This window comes from Artibeus jamaicensis, unplaced genomic scaffold, assembly GCF_021234435.1.
Source record: "Artibeus jamaicensis isolate MK-2021 breed Jamaican fruit bat unplaced genomic scaffold, CSHL_Jam_final scaffold_916, whole genome shotgun sequence".
NCBI classification, from domain to species: Eukaryota; Metazoa; Chordata; class Mammalia; order Chiroptera; family Phyllostomidae; genus Artibeus; species Artibeus jamaicensis.
Window position 1 is genome coordinate 5,811,106 of NW_026522059.1, and position 14,887 is coordinate 5,825,992.

At 41.7% G+C, this 14,887-nt stretch overlaps 1 protein-coding gene across 1 annotated transcript in view; it reads right to left on the reverse strand.

Moving 5' to 3' along the window:
- EFR3A (EFR3 homolog A) overlaps positions 1 to 14,887 on the reverse strand; it is a 66,596-nt gene that overhangs the window by 17,989 nt on the left and 33,720 nt on the right. Inside the window, exons 8-17 of the mRNA XM_037166435.2 lie at positions 12,655 to 12,733; positions 11,670 to 11,805; positions 10,568 to 10,735; positions 6,182 to 6,296; positions 5,203 to 5,254; positions 3,268 to 3,440; positions 2,776 to 2,851; positions 1,946 to 2,107; positions 1,210 to 1,341; positions 76 to 143 (exon numbers count right to left, since the gene is read on the reverse strand). Coding sequence (XP_037022330.1) covers positions 76 to 143; positions 1,210 to 1,341; positions 1,946 to 2,107; positions 2,776 to 2,851; positions 3,268 to 3,440; positions 5,203 to 5,254; positions 6,182 to 6,296; positions 10,568 to 10,735; positions 11,670 to 11,805; positions 12,655 to 12,733 — 1,161 coding nt within the window. The remainder of the gene's footprint in view (positions 1 to 75; positions 144 to 1,209; positions 1,342 to 1,945; positions 2,108 to 2,775; positions 2,852 to 3,267; positions 3,441 to 5,202; positions 5,255 to 6,181; positions 6,297 to 10,567; positions 10,736 to 11,669; positions 11,806 to 12,654; positions 12,734 to 14,887) is intronic.

Sequence of the window (14,887 nt, forward strand, 5' to 3'; positions counted from 1 at the left end):
ATTATTCTAACAACAGTGTATTCCTTTATATCGTCATTGACTGCCCCTTTCTTAAAATGTAATGAATTAACATACATGCACTTATCTCTGAAAATGTGCTCTGGCAGAAAATAAGGGGCTTCCATAGTCCGAATTTCAATAACCTGAAATATATCCAAAAACAAAACAAAAAAATAAAAAACCTCACTTCTCAGGAGCTTGCTATGAAAATGTGGAAAACTAAAAAAGCAGAAACAAAATACCATCACTTTATAAGAAATAGCATCACTTTATTTTGGAATTTAAACTACATTTATAGCTCAAACCTACAGTTCATTTTGCTTTACATTTATTATTTTCAAAATTCATCAGATGACAAAATCGTGTAGTGACACACGTAGCAGAAAACAGTTACATCTGGTTACACTTGCCACAGAGGGGCACGGACACACTTTCACAGCAGCCGCTGTTCTGGAAACCCCTCCACGAAGCTCCAGGCCCCTCCCGTGCTCCAGCTGCAGCCCTCCCGCAGCAGCCCGTGTGGGAGGAGGTCTCAGTGATCGGGGAAGTCTGGCTCCTCCGCTCAACCATGCGTGCCCACAGGGCGCACTCTGCTCTCCTAGTTTTTCTGTCTCTAACTGTGGGCGCTGCATATTCACCCACACACTTGTTTAGTGCACAAATGAGTTTTCCTTTTCCAAACGCCCTAAAGTCCGGCATTTTAGCCAGGACTGAGAGATGTGCTTCCAGGTCCATAAAATGAAGTTCTACTAAAATGCTATTAAATCATGCAAGTAAGTATTTAATGAGTTACCACTAAAAAAAAAAAAAACTAATACAGTTCAACGACAAAGAACAAATCTCCGAGAGGCACATTAATTACTCAGCTTTTAAGATGTGGCTCAAGTAGATTGGTTTAAAACAGTAACAAAAATGGTATAATTTAAGAAAATTTAGATACTAAGAGTCACAACTGTTTAAAAGAAAAAAACTTATCTAAGAAATCACACGAAGCAGTCTAGAAGTAAACCAAGTATTCTACTCAAGCACTACATAAAAAATTCTAACAACAGGCATCAAAGAGAATATAAAAATTACCTGTAGTTTTAGCTGTAGTTTCAAGTTAGTCACTGTGTGTTTTTATAGAGTTATCTTAACCTGATACATAAATGTCAAAACTAAAACTAACCGCCATGTATGAAGTCGAGATGAACCTTCTAAGCACCTCACCTTGGTCACGTGCTGGCAGAAAGCGGGGACGGCGACCATCTGGCTCACAAAGTTGAGGTACGCGGCGACCAGTGCCATGACCCCGCAGCGGTGGAACATGGGCAGGTTGTCCTCGTTGGTGATTGCGCTGTCCTTGAACCGAAACAAGCACAGCACAGGGGCCCTCAGCGTCCTGTCTGAGCGCTTTGACACACTGCAGGTGCTTTGGGATGCTAACCAAAAAATGTCATCTTATAAGAAGCTACTTTTTTTTTCTAATTCTGAAAGGAGAATAAATGCCCATTTACAGGAGAGTAAGATCTCTCAAATAGCCTTTCATAAGAAAAAAAGTACAGGTACATTAAATATATACATTAACACACCTCTGATATACACACATCATACATATCCTCGTTACCTACTGTCCTTTTACTACATAATGCTTAAAGCCCCACCAAACGGTGTATAGATATTATTTAATGACCACCTTCCCCACTAAACTCCAAGTATAAGCACAGGGGCTGTGTTGTCTTCCATTTTCCTGGGGCCTTGAAAAATATCTAGCACACAGTCAAATGCTCACTTGACATTTAAGAAAATATATAACTACGACCCTTTTCTTGAGTATTTTAGATTTAAAATAGACATATCCCTTTAGAAATGCACGTGTTTGGGTAAAGGCAACAATGCTTTACAAGTGGTATCTATTTCACCTGAAGCAAAATGTTTTGTTCAATGACAGGTTACGAAAGCATACCTGCAAAGCAATGGCTAATCGAATGAGATCAATAACCACTTCTTCGTTGGCCAATTCAATAGTTATGAGAGCGAGAGAAGTGTAGAGTAACTCATAGTTTTTCTGAACATTGTCTTCCTCTTTACAGCCCAAATATATGTGTCGGTAGAGTTGCTGGCCGTTCTGAAAAGCGTAGTGACAGAGGAAAAGGTAAGTTTGCTTGAAAGGTAGTAAAGGCAGATCTCACATGCATATAACCACTTATGAAGTGGCTCCCTTATTGCCATGGAAGAAATTTAAACCGATAGTTAGATGGGCTAACTGTATCCCCATCACTGACGTCTACAGACACTAGCGTACGACCACAGACTGACATTAGAGTTGAAGACTAAGCCTTAAGTAGAAACAGCAAGTAAGAAACGGTTCTCATGTCAACAATGAAAATGTCTTTAGTAATAATCTGCAAAGACAAAAGCAAGCTGTAGCCTGCTGTGAGAAACAATTAGAATGGACGACAGAGTCACGGGAGTCCTGGCAGTGGTGGAGGACGTGTGGGGGGGGGGGACAGTGCTCGGGGCTGTGGGGCGGCTGGGACCCATCCAGGAGGGGCCTCTGCCGTGTCTGCCACACACTGGCACGGAGCCCCAGAGGGAAGTCTACAGGCAGTACGGAGGGGAGAGGTTACAGAGACTTCCCGGGGATTGCACAGGTTTCCCCTGACCCAAACCAATCCAAGTAAACGTACTAACAAAGTGTGGCTTCATTTCAAGGTCACAGAGCAATATAAAACTGCCTAACAATTCAACGGCTTTAACTGATAGCATGCATTATTTTTTAGAGGACAGTCTTACCTTTTTCATGAAACTTGTGTCTTGTCTACAAATTTTTTCTCTTTTGATCTTCAGGTCAGCTACGTCAGGTATTATTCTAGAGGTAATCAATATATCATTTTTAATGAATAGCCCATTTAGTTATATCACGTCTTACGAGACAAATTGATAGTCACACTTAGGAGTCTGAGCTGCATAATACTCATTTCTGTGAGCATATTACTCACTTTATGTAATGACATGACTGAATTAGCAAGTTCAATTAAGAATTTCATAAAGTGATCTAAGTTTAAAGCAAAACTAAAATAAAATTCATGTAACCAGAGACTACTAGTAGTTAAGATTTCTGAAAAGACCTCCAAACACTGCTGTCTTAAACTATATTAATAATTAAATTAAACTATATTAATAATTAAATTGGATGCAGAAAACCTACAAATCACAATACTTAAATACATGAATGTCGAAACTGAAAAACATCCTCATTAAGCCTGTTTCAAGATAGTGCAATACCTGATCCCTCGAAGCTTCGCCCTGTTGTCATGGCGATCTATGAGATTATGCATCACTTCCAAGACTAACTGTCGCAGCTCATAGTCTTCCATGAGGGAGGCTGATAACAGAGGGTCCAGAAAAGACCCAGGCAGCGCGGTAACAATCGTCTTGGCTTTGTAGCCAGAGGTGACCTGATTATAGGGAGCAAAGTCAAAGAAACAAAAACCTTTGGCATGAGTCTTCCTTTGGTAAAATTCTCAAACTGTTTATAATAATCACAAACTAAGGAGAACAATACAGACATAAGGCTGAAGAAAAAGCAAAAAAGAATTTTGTAAGACGACGAGGATTTTACCGGGTTTACAAATCGTCACTCAGAAAGAGAGTAAACTTAGTAACAAGTCACATCTCCCTCGTGCCAGCCACGCACCCTGGACTGCAGGGTAGCAGCTGCGTCCCCGCAAGTGGGTGCACATGCATCCCCACTTTATACGAGAAAACTGGGGTCAGGGGTTAAGCACATAAGGACAGGCAGTCAGCCCTAAACGGACATAAGGAGAATAGGTAGCAAATGGTACAGGTAAGAGCTGAGAATGTTTCATTGAAATTTGTAAATTACTTTTATTTTAAATTAAGCAGTTTAGGTTAATAGGAATACATTTTCAGTTCGAAAAGCTGTACTTTTAGGTATCTGATTTGACATTTCTGAGTGAACTTCTATGTTCTAAATTTAGAGCTTTTCAGGAGCATATACTTGAGCGCTGTTAACCATCCTAACCACACCACACAGCATTCAGCTGACCAGGTGGTGCAGCTGGGGTTCAGTCAAGATGATTTACTCAGGGAATTTGGTTAGGAAAACACTTGGGACCAGAGGAAACTTCAGTTGGTAATTTCAATTTATATTTGCATTTGCAAGCATATGTGGAACATCTAATATTTATACTGTGTATGCATTATAGGGTGGAGGTGACCGTATAGGTGAGTAAAGAAATTACTCGGCAATGGTGGGACAACTGCTGCCACCTAAAAAATAAAAATATATCCATGTCTCACACCACATGTAAGTAAGAATAATCTTCAGACCAAAGTTCTAGATATAGAACGCCACATCTTAAAAACTTTTGGAAGAAAATATAAACAAATGTGTTTACAGCATCAGAAGAGGCAAGGAGTTCTTAAACAAGATACAAATAAAAAGGATGAAGTGCACAGGAATGGATTGATCAATCTGAAGATCCCAGGATTTAAAATTTCTTCATCACAGACACCATTCGCAAGTTCAAATATAAAATTACAAATTTTCATACTTCTCCTTGGTATGAAATATTTCTTTTAAAAACTGGGATCGTGTCTCAGAGAGATGCTGAGAATAAACTCAGAAAGCCCTGACTTGGAAAGGGCACACTCCCAGCACACGCGCCTGCTCAGTCCAGCGTTAAGCCAGATGGAGCTGAACCAAAGGCGAACACGCTCACGATAACACAAACGCGGAACCTCACACTTTAGAGAGGCTTTTCCTCCTCTGCTATTTATAGCTGACTTATTTTCCAAACAACAAGCCATTACTTGGTCAGTATGTGGAAGAACAACATGCTATTTAGACAGAACATTGCATTTCAAGTCCAAGTTCTATTCTTTAGCTCCGTGACCCCGGGAGCCTCCTCCACTGCTTGCCCGGGCATCCTCATCTCTGAAACAGCAATACTTCCTGGCGTGTTTCATCATTATCAATGTCAAATAAGATAATAGGAGAAGTAGGGAAAAACAGCAAAAGTACAATAATGTGAAATAAAATTCAAGCATAATACTTAATTACATAAACCACAGAAAAGAACTAACCATAAATAGCAGGCTAAATAAGGAAAGGAAGCTGATAATGTGACACTGTTCTTCGAACCTCTTCAGTAATTAAAGGGTAAGTGTGCCTGTCACCTGTCTGGAATGACTCACCATCAGCAGAGATCTCAGCAACATGATCTGAATCCTCCTGGTCCCCAAATCCCTGGAACACACGACACACTGGCATTACCCACCAATAGTAGTTAACAGTCATGTCTCTTCCTTACTTACTAGTCACTGATTCTAAAACTCTATTCACATTGGCTTAGTAGATTTTACTTTAATAATAGCTAAGTCATAGCTCACTTTATGCTCTAAATTTCATATGAATTAAAGAATTATATGTAAAAAAATCAAATTCAGACAAAAAATAAGAAGTTACCAGCTCTCCAAGGAGAGATCTGTTCATGCAATGACATGAAAATTAAACCACATGAGTACACAACAACCTGAATTAAAAGATACTGTAAGTTGGAGATATACTCACTATAAATATAATTAACATATCTAATAGGTAAAAACTAGTGATTCAAAATCAATTAACAAGTGGAAATGGGTTATCTAATTAACGGTCAAAGAAATATAAAACAAATAAGATGACTATTTCATTACTAAAGTAGCAAAAACCATAAAAATAATCACAAACCAAAGCTTCAGTATACTGTAAAGACAAGTCAAATCTATAGAACGAGAGGACCAAAGCACATGACCTTTGAAATCCCTTCCAGTTCTAGAATTCTGGGAATAAATCAATATTCCTGCCACACTGACATTAATTACTAATTTTTTACAGGAAACTTGAAGCTTTATCCTAAATACCTATGTATGCAGACAACATCCAGGCTGAACAAACTTTCCGCCTGGTCAATGTAAGAAAATCAGAGAAATTATGATGTACTAAACACTGATTCTAAAAGCACATAGTGCTGATTGAATTCTAAGCTAGTACCATGAAAATACTACTTTCCATAGGATTTTTATTTCTAGTAATTAAAAAAAATACGACTTCCGGGTTTCTTTAAAAGGAAATGAAACCACCGTCCAGCTGACACTCGCAGTTTGAAAACGCAGGGAAACCGTATCTGCGCACCCGAGCTGACCGACGTCCAGGGTGTGGGTGGTGGCCCCCCAGACCGGCACCTTCCCCATGACGAACATCATGATTTCCGACCTCTGGTAGTCTGGCAGGTTGCTGCCAAAAAACCCTATGAAAAGTCGAGATGAATTTTACAAATTAAAACGTTTACTTTTCCATATAGTAAAAAATTATATTTTTCACCAAAGCTTTTCCTATGTGGTAAAACAATGTCTTTAATGATATTATAATTTAACGTAACTAAAATAATTTAATCATATACCATATGAGACTAAGACAAAATAAATGTCTAAAAGTCTTTTGCTTATAGCTAACAGTGGCAAACCACCATCAATTTGAGTTGGAGTTTTCGAAAAAGGAAAAAACCTGTTGGTAGTATTTCTGATCAAAGTCTTGCTCATATACTGTGAACCTAGATTCTTATTCCAGTAAAGAAGTCAATAATTAGGTCACTACTTTGGTCTCCTAAACATTGTTAAATGTTTAAAACGTCATTATCACGGACCGAGATTACAGTTTAACCTTGTGAGTTATTCCAACATAGACAATTCAGCTGATGTTAAGAAGTAATAACTTGTTTACTTGTCATTCTTCTCATGCATCTTGGGTTTTGTGGGTATTTTAATTTGCCATAGCTTTTAAATATTTACTTCCTGGTCATAAAAGATTTGCAACATTAAATTAACATTTACTCAAACTTCAGACTTTGTTGTTTCTTTGAAAGATCAGAACAGATAGCAAATCATGGCTGTTTTTGTTCATATCTTAAAATATAACAATCATTACAGAAAACTTCTGATTTATAATATTTCTCTAAGAAAAAGTTACTCTTCAGCTTCTATTTTTAGAGTTAATAATCTACTAATACAAACTCAAATTATTCTACTCATGATTTTGACTGGACATGAGGTCAAAAGTAATATCCCACTGGTTAAAAATAACTTCCCATTATCACATACTTCAGCAATAAAAAAATCTCACGATCTTACTCAGTCTGCATAACATATATTACCCCAGCTAATGCTTACAGAGCACAGGTTTCTGGGGTAACACACTACTTCGTATTTGGAACCCACAGCCACCTTCTGAGTCTAGGTGCTATTTAGCCTCAATCTCCTCTCGTGGGAGTGAGGGTAAGAGAGAGTGAGAACCCACACAGGAAACTAGTGTTAAGGCCCGAGATGAGGGCTACTACTCGTTCCCAAAGCCTATGCCATTATTACTCCCTCCTTCCTCCTTATAAGATACTTTGAACTGTTCAGGAACCCAGTTAGAAATTCCTTGTCACCATACAAAACCAGACACTGACTTTCTGTTCCACCCAAGCCCGTCACTACCAGAAGGACACAAAGTCTCCAACACAGCCAACTATGGGGACAGTCCTGAAAGTAACTCATTCTCTATACCCACTGTTTGTAGAGGAACTTCTTAACTAAAAATACTAATGCCAACCCCTCACCCCCACAACAACAACAAAAACCCCAGCGAGGAGCTATGTGCTCTGTTATTTTAAAAGAAAAAACTTGGTCAACAGCTCTGTAGCTTTGAGGGCAGAAGCTACAGCAACCCTGCTCCCCGGCCCACCAAGAGAAACACCCATCTGATGTGGTAACTGCCAGAATGCTGAGACCTTCTACAAGACAATACTGAGAAAATCAGCAGTGTGATTTAAATGAAAATCTTACTCTCTGTACTACACTGCATTTCTTTTCGGTCATGTTTTAATTTTCACATGTTATTTCTGAATGTGTTATATCACATAAATACTGCTTGAGTCTGTTGTATACATGTCTTAAGATAGTTGAGACACAATAAATTAAACCTTCTAAAGTAAAACAGTAACACTGCATCAGTTAAAAGTTGCAAAAGCAATTTATATCAACTGCGTTAAAACATAATGAGATGATTTGACATACCATATTAAAATATCACTGAAAATCCATGAAGAATGCAAATAAATTTAAGACTCACGCCCTGGCTAGGTAGCTCAGTTGGTTAGAGCATGGCCCCAATACCCCAAGTTGGCAGGTTCAATCCCCAGTCAGGGCGCATACAAGAAGCAACCAATGAATGCATAAATAGGCGGAAGAACAAATTGATGTTTCTTTCTCTCTCTCTCAAATTAAAAAAGGGAAATTAAGAGCCACCTTAAAATCTAGGTTTACTGTACATTGATACTAACTATTGTAAGCAATAACCAGAGTGTCTTGCTTTATTGAGACTCCGTGGTAATATTGGACTTTATCATGGTTTCCTTTTCAGTCACTCCAAAAATCTTAACCACCTCCTATCTGTGTTGAATAGGGCACACGTGGGTGTCTGCTGTCACGAGGACAATTCCTATGCACGTGACAAGGCTGTAATCAGGTAAAACAGAGGTGCCGCACCAACCAAATGCCCCTGGGAGGCGACAGCCCTGCATGTCACGGAGCCCTGGCCGGCCCGGTGTGCACACACACTCAGTAAACAGCTGTGGATGCAAAATGCTCGTGTGCACATCCACGGAGCTTCAGAAATAAGATGACAAAGAAAAACTATGTTTACATGTTCCAGAGGACTATTAAAATAAGGCGCTCACAGGTCGGAAAATTACCCAGATAAAGGTAGAGATGAGCACCAGAATAAAGTGACACATGACTCTATTATCAGAGAAACTATCAGTAACCACTAGAAATTAGGTACCACACCCCAGGAAGACAACTTAATTTTGAAACCCTCACGGCAATCATGTGGTCACACTGAAGTGTGATCTGGATACAGTGAAGACACGATGGGAAGGCAGGGTTAGCGGAGGACAAGGGTCTGCCTGCCGCAGTCTGTGTTTGCGTCCAGAGCATTGCGTTTCCCAAAACACTCTCGTGGCTTTTCCTGTTTAAGGAAGCTTTTCACCTTTTTACCCTTTATACCTTTATATTTTGATCACTGGGTTGAAAAAAAAGGCCTATGACATTAAAGCAGAAGGGATCCGTCCCCAGATCCCGGTCTCCAACACCACCCCCACTGACAGGAACCCCAGCTCCCACAGAAAGGCCTGGCTCCAGGCTGCGCAGGAAGCAGGAAGCGAGCCTGGGACAGCTGACACACGGGAGGCTCTGCTCCAAGGAAAAGGGGGATGTGTTACAAAGATGCAGGGGACAGCGCACCAGGGCTCCCACTGGCCGCGGCTGGGACAATTTGAGCACCAAAAGACAGTGAGTATAGAAAGAACTGTGACACACGAAAACATAAACCCACGAGTGCACCCAACAATAGCGGATGAGCGCATGCGACCTACACCCACACGCGGCAGGAAGGGGCCCTGCTCACAGCAGGGCACTGGGTGCCGCCTGATGGTGGGGGGGTGGAGCGTGGAGTCTGAAAATCGCCCTTCTGCCATCATCCTGGGGAAGGCGGGTTTGGGCAAGAATCACGAATGGTCACCAAATCTCGGGGAAGTCTGGATGAGGAGCAGAATGATCTACCTGCTCAAAAAGTACCTTCTCAGAGACTGATTATTATTGGCAAAGGGAAAAATGGACACTGTACGGCGGAGAAACAGAATCGCACTCAGTGACCGAATGCAAGACGGCCGACAAGAAGCAAACGCAGGTTGCCATACACTCCTCTCTGTGGGACCCTCCGAGAAGAACGTCATCCAGCCAGGAATGCGCAGCCTGCATTTAACCTCCAGGAAACACCAGACTAACCCAAATGAGGAAATTAAAAAAGGGGTGGGGGACTGTACTCTTAAAATAATGCCGATATCATAACGGAATGCTCCAGACTACAGGAACTAAAGGACCGTTACAGCTAAATGTGATATACGACCCCAGACCGGACCCGAGACCTACAGCAACACAAACATGCTATAAAGGGCATTATTAGGTCAAGTGAAAAAACGAAAATATAAAAACTGGATTACAGAACTGTATCAATGTTAAATTTCCCTGTGTTGACAACTATAGTCTGGTTATATAAGAAAATGTCTTTGTCTTTAGGAAAAGTTCTCTGTGGTACAGAGCCATGGTGATTTTCACTCACTATTCGGTGGCTCATGGAAAAAAATGTCAATGTATGAACGTATGTGTGTGTGCATGCTCTGTATGTGTGTACTTACACAAGCACATATATGTAGATACAGACATATGTGCACACACAGAGAAATAGGACACAGAGAGTAAATGATCACATAAATGGCATACAATATTCCTAGATGAATCTGGGTGAAGGGTATACCGTGTTCTGTGTCTTATTCTTAGGTTTATTTTCTCAATATAAATTTCAAGAGTCGAAGCTGTCATTCCCCTATGGCAGATACACTGGAGTCAAGTGCCTTCTGTGAAAGCGGTTGTAAGCACTGTTTCACACAGGTAACGGTTTGGAGAGGGGCAGTGCACTCACCTATGGTTTGGATGATGGCGTTCTGCACAATCTTCTCTTCGCTGTCTTTGGAACCCGTGTTGAAGCCGGCACCGCCCGCGGATCCCCCCTGTGAATCGCTGGCTTCCAAGTCCACGCTGAGGCGCAGGTGCTTGAGCAGAGTGTTGAAGACCTCCAGCACCGTGGGCCCTGTAGCGGTCACCCAGGTGAGCAGGCCTGCTCCCACGCACTCACGCTGAATGCGCGTGAGTATAGACCAGGAGAATATCTCCACTTTAATTTTGAAGTAAAAAAATATAACCGAAATCTCCTTCCAACGTCAGTAACATTGTTAAGGACCCTTTAATTCTTATGATCACGTGTAGGTGAAAAAGCACGGTCTCTCGCCTGTCCCTTTCCTTATACCAATCGTCAGTTATCCGATCTTGTTGACTTTACATTCCTGTCGCTGCCATCCAATGTCAAGTTCCTTCCCTGATGCCTACCACAATGACAACCACCTGTTATTTCCAATGTGCCCTACACTTTGCAGCCAAATGAATTATCCTACAGCACTGATCTGTAAGGTCTGATAAAGATTACAGAAAATCCTCAGAGTACCATCAACTGTAGAATCAGCGCCATGGCCGGCCACAACCTGAACTCCTCTGAATTCCTCTGCACCGTCACCAGCATGGCAGCCAAACAGGCTACACAAAACATGCTGCTCTTGCAAACCCACTTTCCCTCTCTTCTCTGAACTGTGGTTTTCTTGTGCATGATCACATTCTGCCTTTCATTAAAGTATTAAGTAGAGTTGTTTAACTCCAAGTAAATGACAAGTTTCTCATATCTGTATCCTCCCAAGTCTTTAGCACGTAATTGGTGTCCAAAAAATTTTTAAAGCAAAGAGGAGGGAGGGGAGAAGAGATTGGTTTGAAGGAAAATGTTGAACTGTACACAAAGAACTCTGAGAATTAGTATATAAACCCAAGCTGTCAACAAAAAAACCCCAGCACTTTCAAAAGTGTTAGAACCATTTTTCAGGAGTTCTCCATACACTGCAGTAGCTACTGAAAACGCTCTGAACCAGACCGGGCAGCACCGATCTGCTGGTTTTCTTTCCTGCTGGGGCTCCACTCACCTATGGAGCCTTTGGCAGCAATGGCGACAGCCTCCAGCAGCACCTGAATAATACCAGCTCGGACCCGGGGGGGATCCTTCTTGCGAGCATCAAGGTGCCCGAGAATCTCCTGGATCACATGGTGAGAATACTGAGCCTAACAGAGAGAAAAGGACGCAAAGGTGAGTGAGCGTCACATGCGTCCGGCAGAGCCCACGAGATGGGAGACCGCAGACACTTAGACATCTGATTGTGGGAGACGGGAATTACATTACAGAACAGCACGTAGCCATTAAAAATCACTGTTTTAAAGAATAAATGTGAATACTGGGAAGTACTTATGATACCCTGAGTGAAAACAATAAATTGCAAAATACTGTTGAGAATTCTATAAAGTCAGGAGGAGTTCATACACGCAATAGAGCACAGTAAACACTCAATAAACGGTAGTTACTATTATCAGCTCTATGCTGCTGAAAGAAATATCGATTCCAATAGCAGTTTATCGGTGAAATATAAACACACAGTAATTGCATTGAATAAATGTACAATAATATCACCATCCTAAAATCATTTCATTCTTATTAGATATCTTTCCGTCTTGGCAAATAAAAACCATTCAGTGGTAAATAAAAATAAATGAGATACGTAAATAAGAACGTGTTTTATATGCTGCAGCAGTAATTTTCAACCTTTTTCATCTCAGCACACACAAACTAGTTACTGAAATTCTGCAGCACACCCCAAAATACATTTTTTGCCAATCTGACAAAACAATATAGGTATGATTTTGACTCACTCACACAGCTGTTGTGTTGCCTGTTCCCATTTTTTCATTTGACCCTCTAAGGGAAAGACATCGGTGCCCTGACTAAACAGGTCCTGCGTGTCTTAAACACTCCTGTGGCGCATCAGTGCGCCGTGGTGCCCAGGTTCGAACGTGCTGTTCTGCAGTACATTACATCTTTAATGTTATGCTTCTCCATATAGAACCGGAATTACTTACCTGAATGGAATACATTATAATTTTAAAGCAGTGAACTGCAAATTCATTAGGATCCCATAGTTTGTGATGATCTAAATGCCTGTAATTAAACAATGAGAAAATTACCTCAATCATCCCTTATTTTTATTACACTTTTTTCCCCTCTAGAACCCTCAACAATATGCAAAGCTTTGTGATCAAGGTTATATAAAAGAAAGTCAATGTTCCAACGTCAGAAATATTATATATATTTCCCCCAATTGCCAGATTCTTTCATAAAACACCAACAATAAAAGACCGGACTATATTGTGTAAGACTTTTAAATACCTACATAACCTGGTAAGAAACCAAAGTTGCTCACATTGAACCCCACAAAAAGGCAAGCACCTGCAGAGTCAAGTACACACTGGAGCAGCAGCCGTCCCAGGCAGAGCTGCGGGTACTGAGTGGCCGGCAGGGTGAAAATGGAAGGGGCTGTATACGCACGTGGAAGACTGGAGACAAAGCTCAGAGCCCGCCCAGGAAAGGCAGGCTATCCGATCAGAAGTTCTCACACCCATCCAGGACCCCCTAAAGGAGGCCCCCACCAGCGAAGTTGGGAGAATGCTCTGCTGTGGAAGACTGTCAAGAAGCTAGCTGCCTGTGTCGGCCTTGGCCCCGAGGGGAACCACAAGGGAACGGAAGTCCACACACCCAGCACCTCGGCTCTCACCTTGGTCTGAGAGTTTGCAGAACGTGCGGCTCAAAAACCTGACGACGAGAACGCACTAAAAGTTCAAAGGGGTGCCTGGAGGGCCCTGGGGCCACGCCTTCGGTGGGAGCGAAGTGAGGCCTCCCCTGGAGGAGGCACCAGGCCTGGGAGAATCCCACAAGCGAAGCTGCAGTCCGTGTGAGCTCGAGTGAAAACTCACGGAACAGCCATGGCAAAGAGCCACTAGGGATGAGGGGCAGCGGAGTCTACTCCGCCAGCACTGGAGATACTGTTGGAATGAATGGATCCAAAATTCAAAATGAGTTTGCTTAAACAGAGAAAAAGGGTGTTAAAAATTTGACACCTGAATAAAATCCCATCAAAGATGACAGGTAGATCTGAAAAATAACTATATAGAACTTTCACACATGAAGATACGGCACTGCGAGGTGAAACCCTACCAGTGCAGACGGCAAATCTGGCATAAAGAACCAGGGACTGAACCTGCAGAAATGTCCCGGAATGGGGCACAGAGAAGAAAGGGAACGGACAACGCATCAGCGAGTTTAAGAGAAGTGAAGGAAAGTGGGGGGGAAGCCTAACAGACACTTCTCATCAGAGCCCCAGGAGACCAACAGCAGGAGGTCTGTTGGTCTCCTGGGGTACAATACAGGCTGTATGAGGGGCCGGTGACTGGGGTTCCACTCATTAAAGACACCAGAGGCCAAGAGGAACCCCAATCTCTGGGTGCAGGAGTTCACTAAACACAGAGAGAAGGTCAACAGTCTAAGAAGAAAAATAACCACTTGGAAAAGAAATGGACTAGATTCAGAAGTGACTCAGAAAGAGCAAATCCGCTACCTACAGACCTAAATATAAAAATGTAAGATCTCTACAGTGTAGCCTAAACCACCTTTTTCTTGTTTTGTATCTTCTTTCTCTTACTGACCCTTTAACAACAGCCAATATTCCAACCAGAGGAATCTCTGCTCCTCACCCAAGGCCCTCACTGCCTTTGCCTCTGCTCATGCATCCCATCCTCTAAAACCTACTTACCTCGGCCTACCTCAGAAAAACCCACAAAAACCGATAATCCCACAACATCCCAAATTCAGCTTGAATTCTATGTTTTGAACAGGAGTTCTTGGCCTTTTCTCATAACCGATACATCAAATTAGCAGTGCCTGTCAATCAGCCGGAGTCTGTCAAGGACCAGGACGGTTTCATGCACTGGTTCTTCTTCCCCGAATACCTGACGCTTTCCCTGCAGAGGACACTTCGTATTTAACTAACTAAATTGCTAATACACAATTAACCACTTCATTAACATTAAGTTAACAGAGAATCAGGATTTAAGTTCACTAAGCTCTACATGGAATACAGCCCACTTTCAAGTTACTCAAGTGCCCAAGGACAGTTAACTGGGTAACTTCTTTCTTCCAGGAAAGCCTCTGTAGAATTTTAAGGCTTTACAGTGTACCTCTCAATACATAATACTTGATAAAAGTATTAAGATAAACCTGGAATTCTTAAACCAGCATGTCTATCCTGGCCAGTGTGGC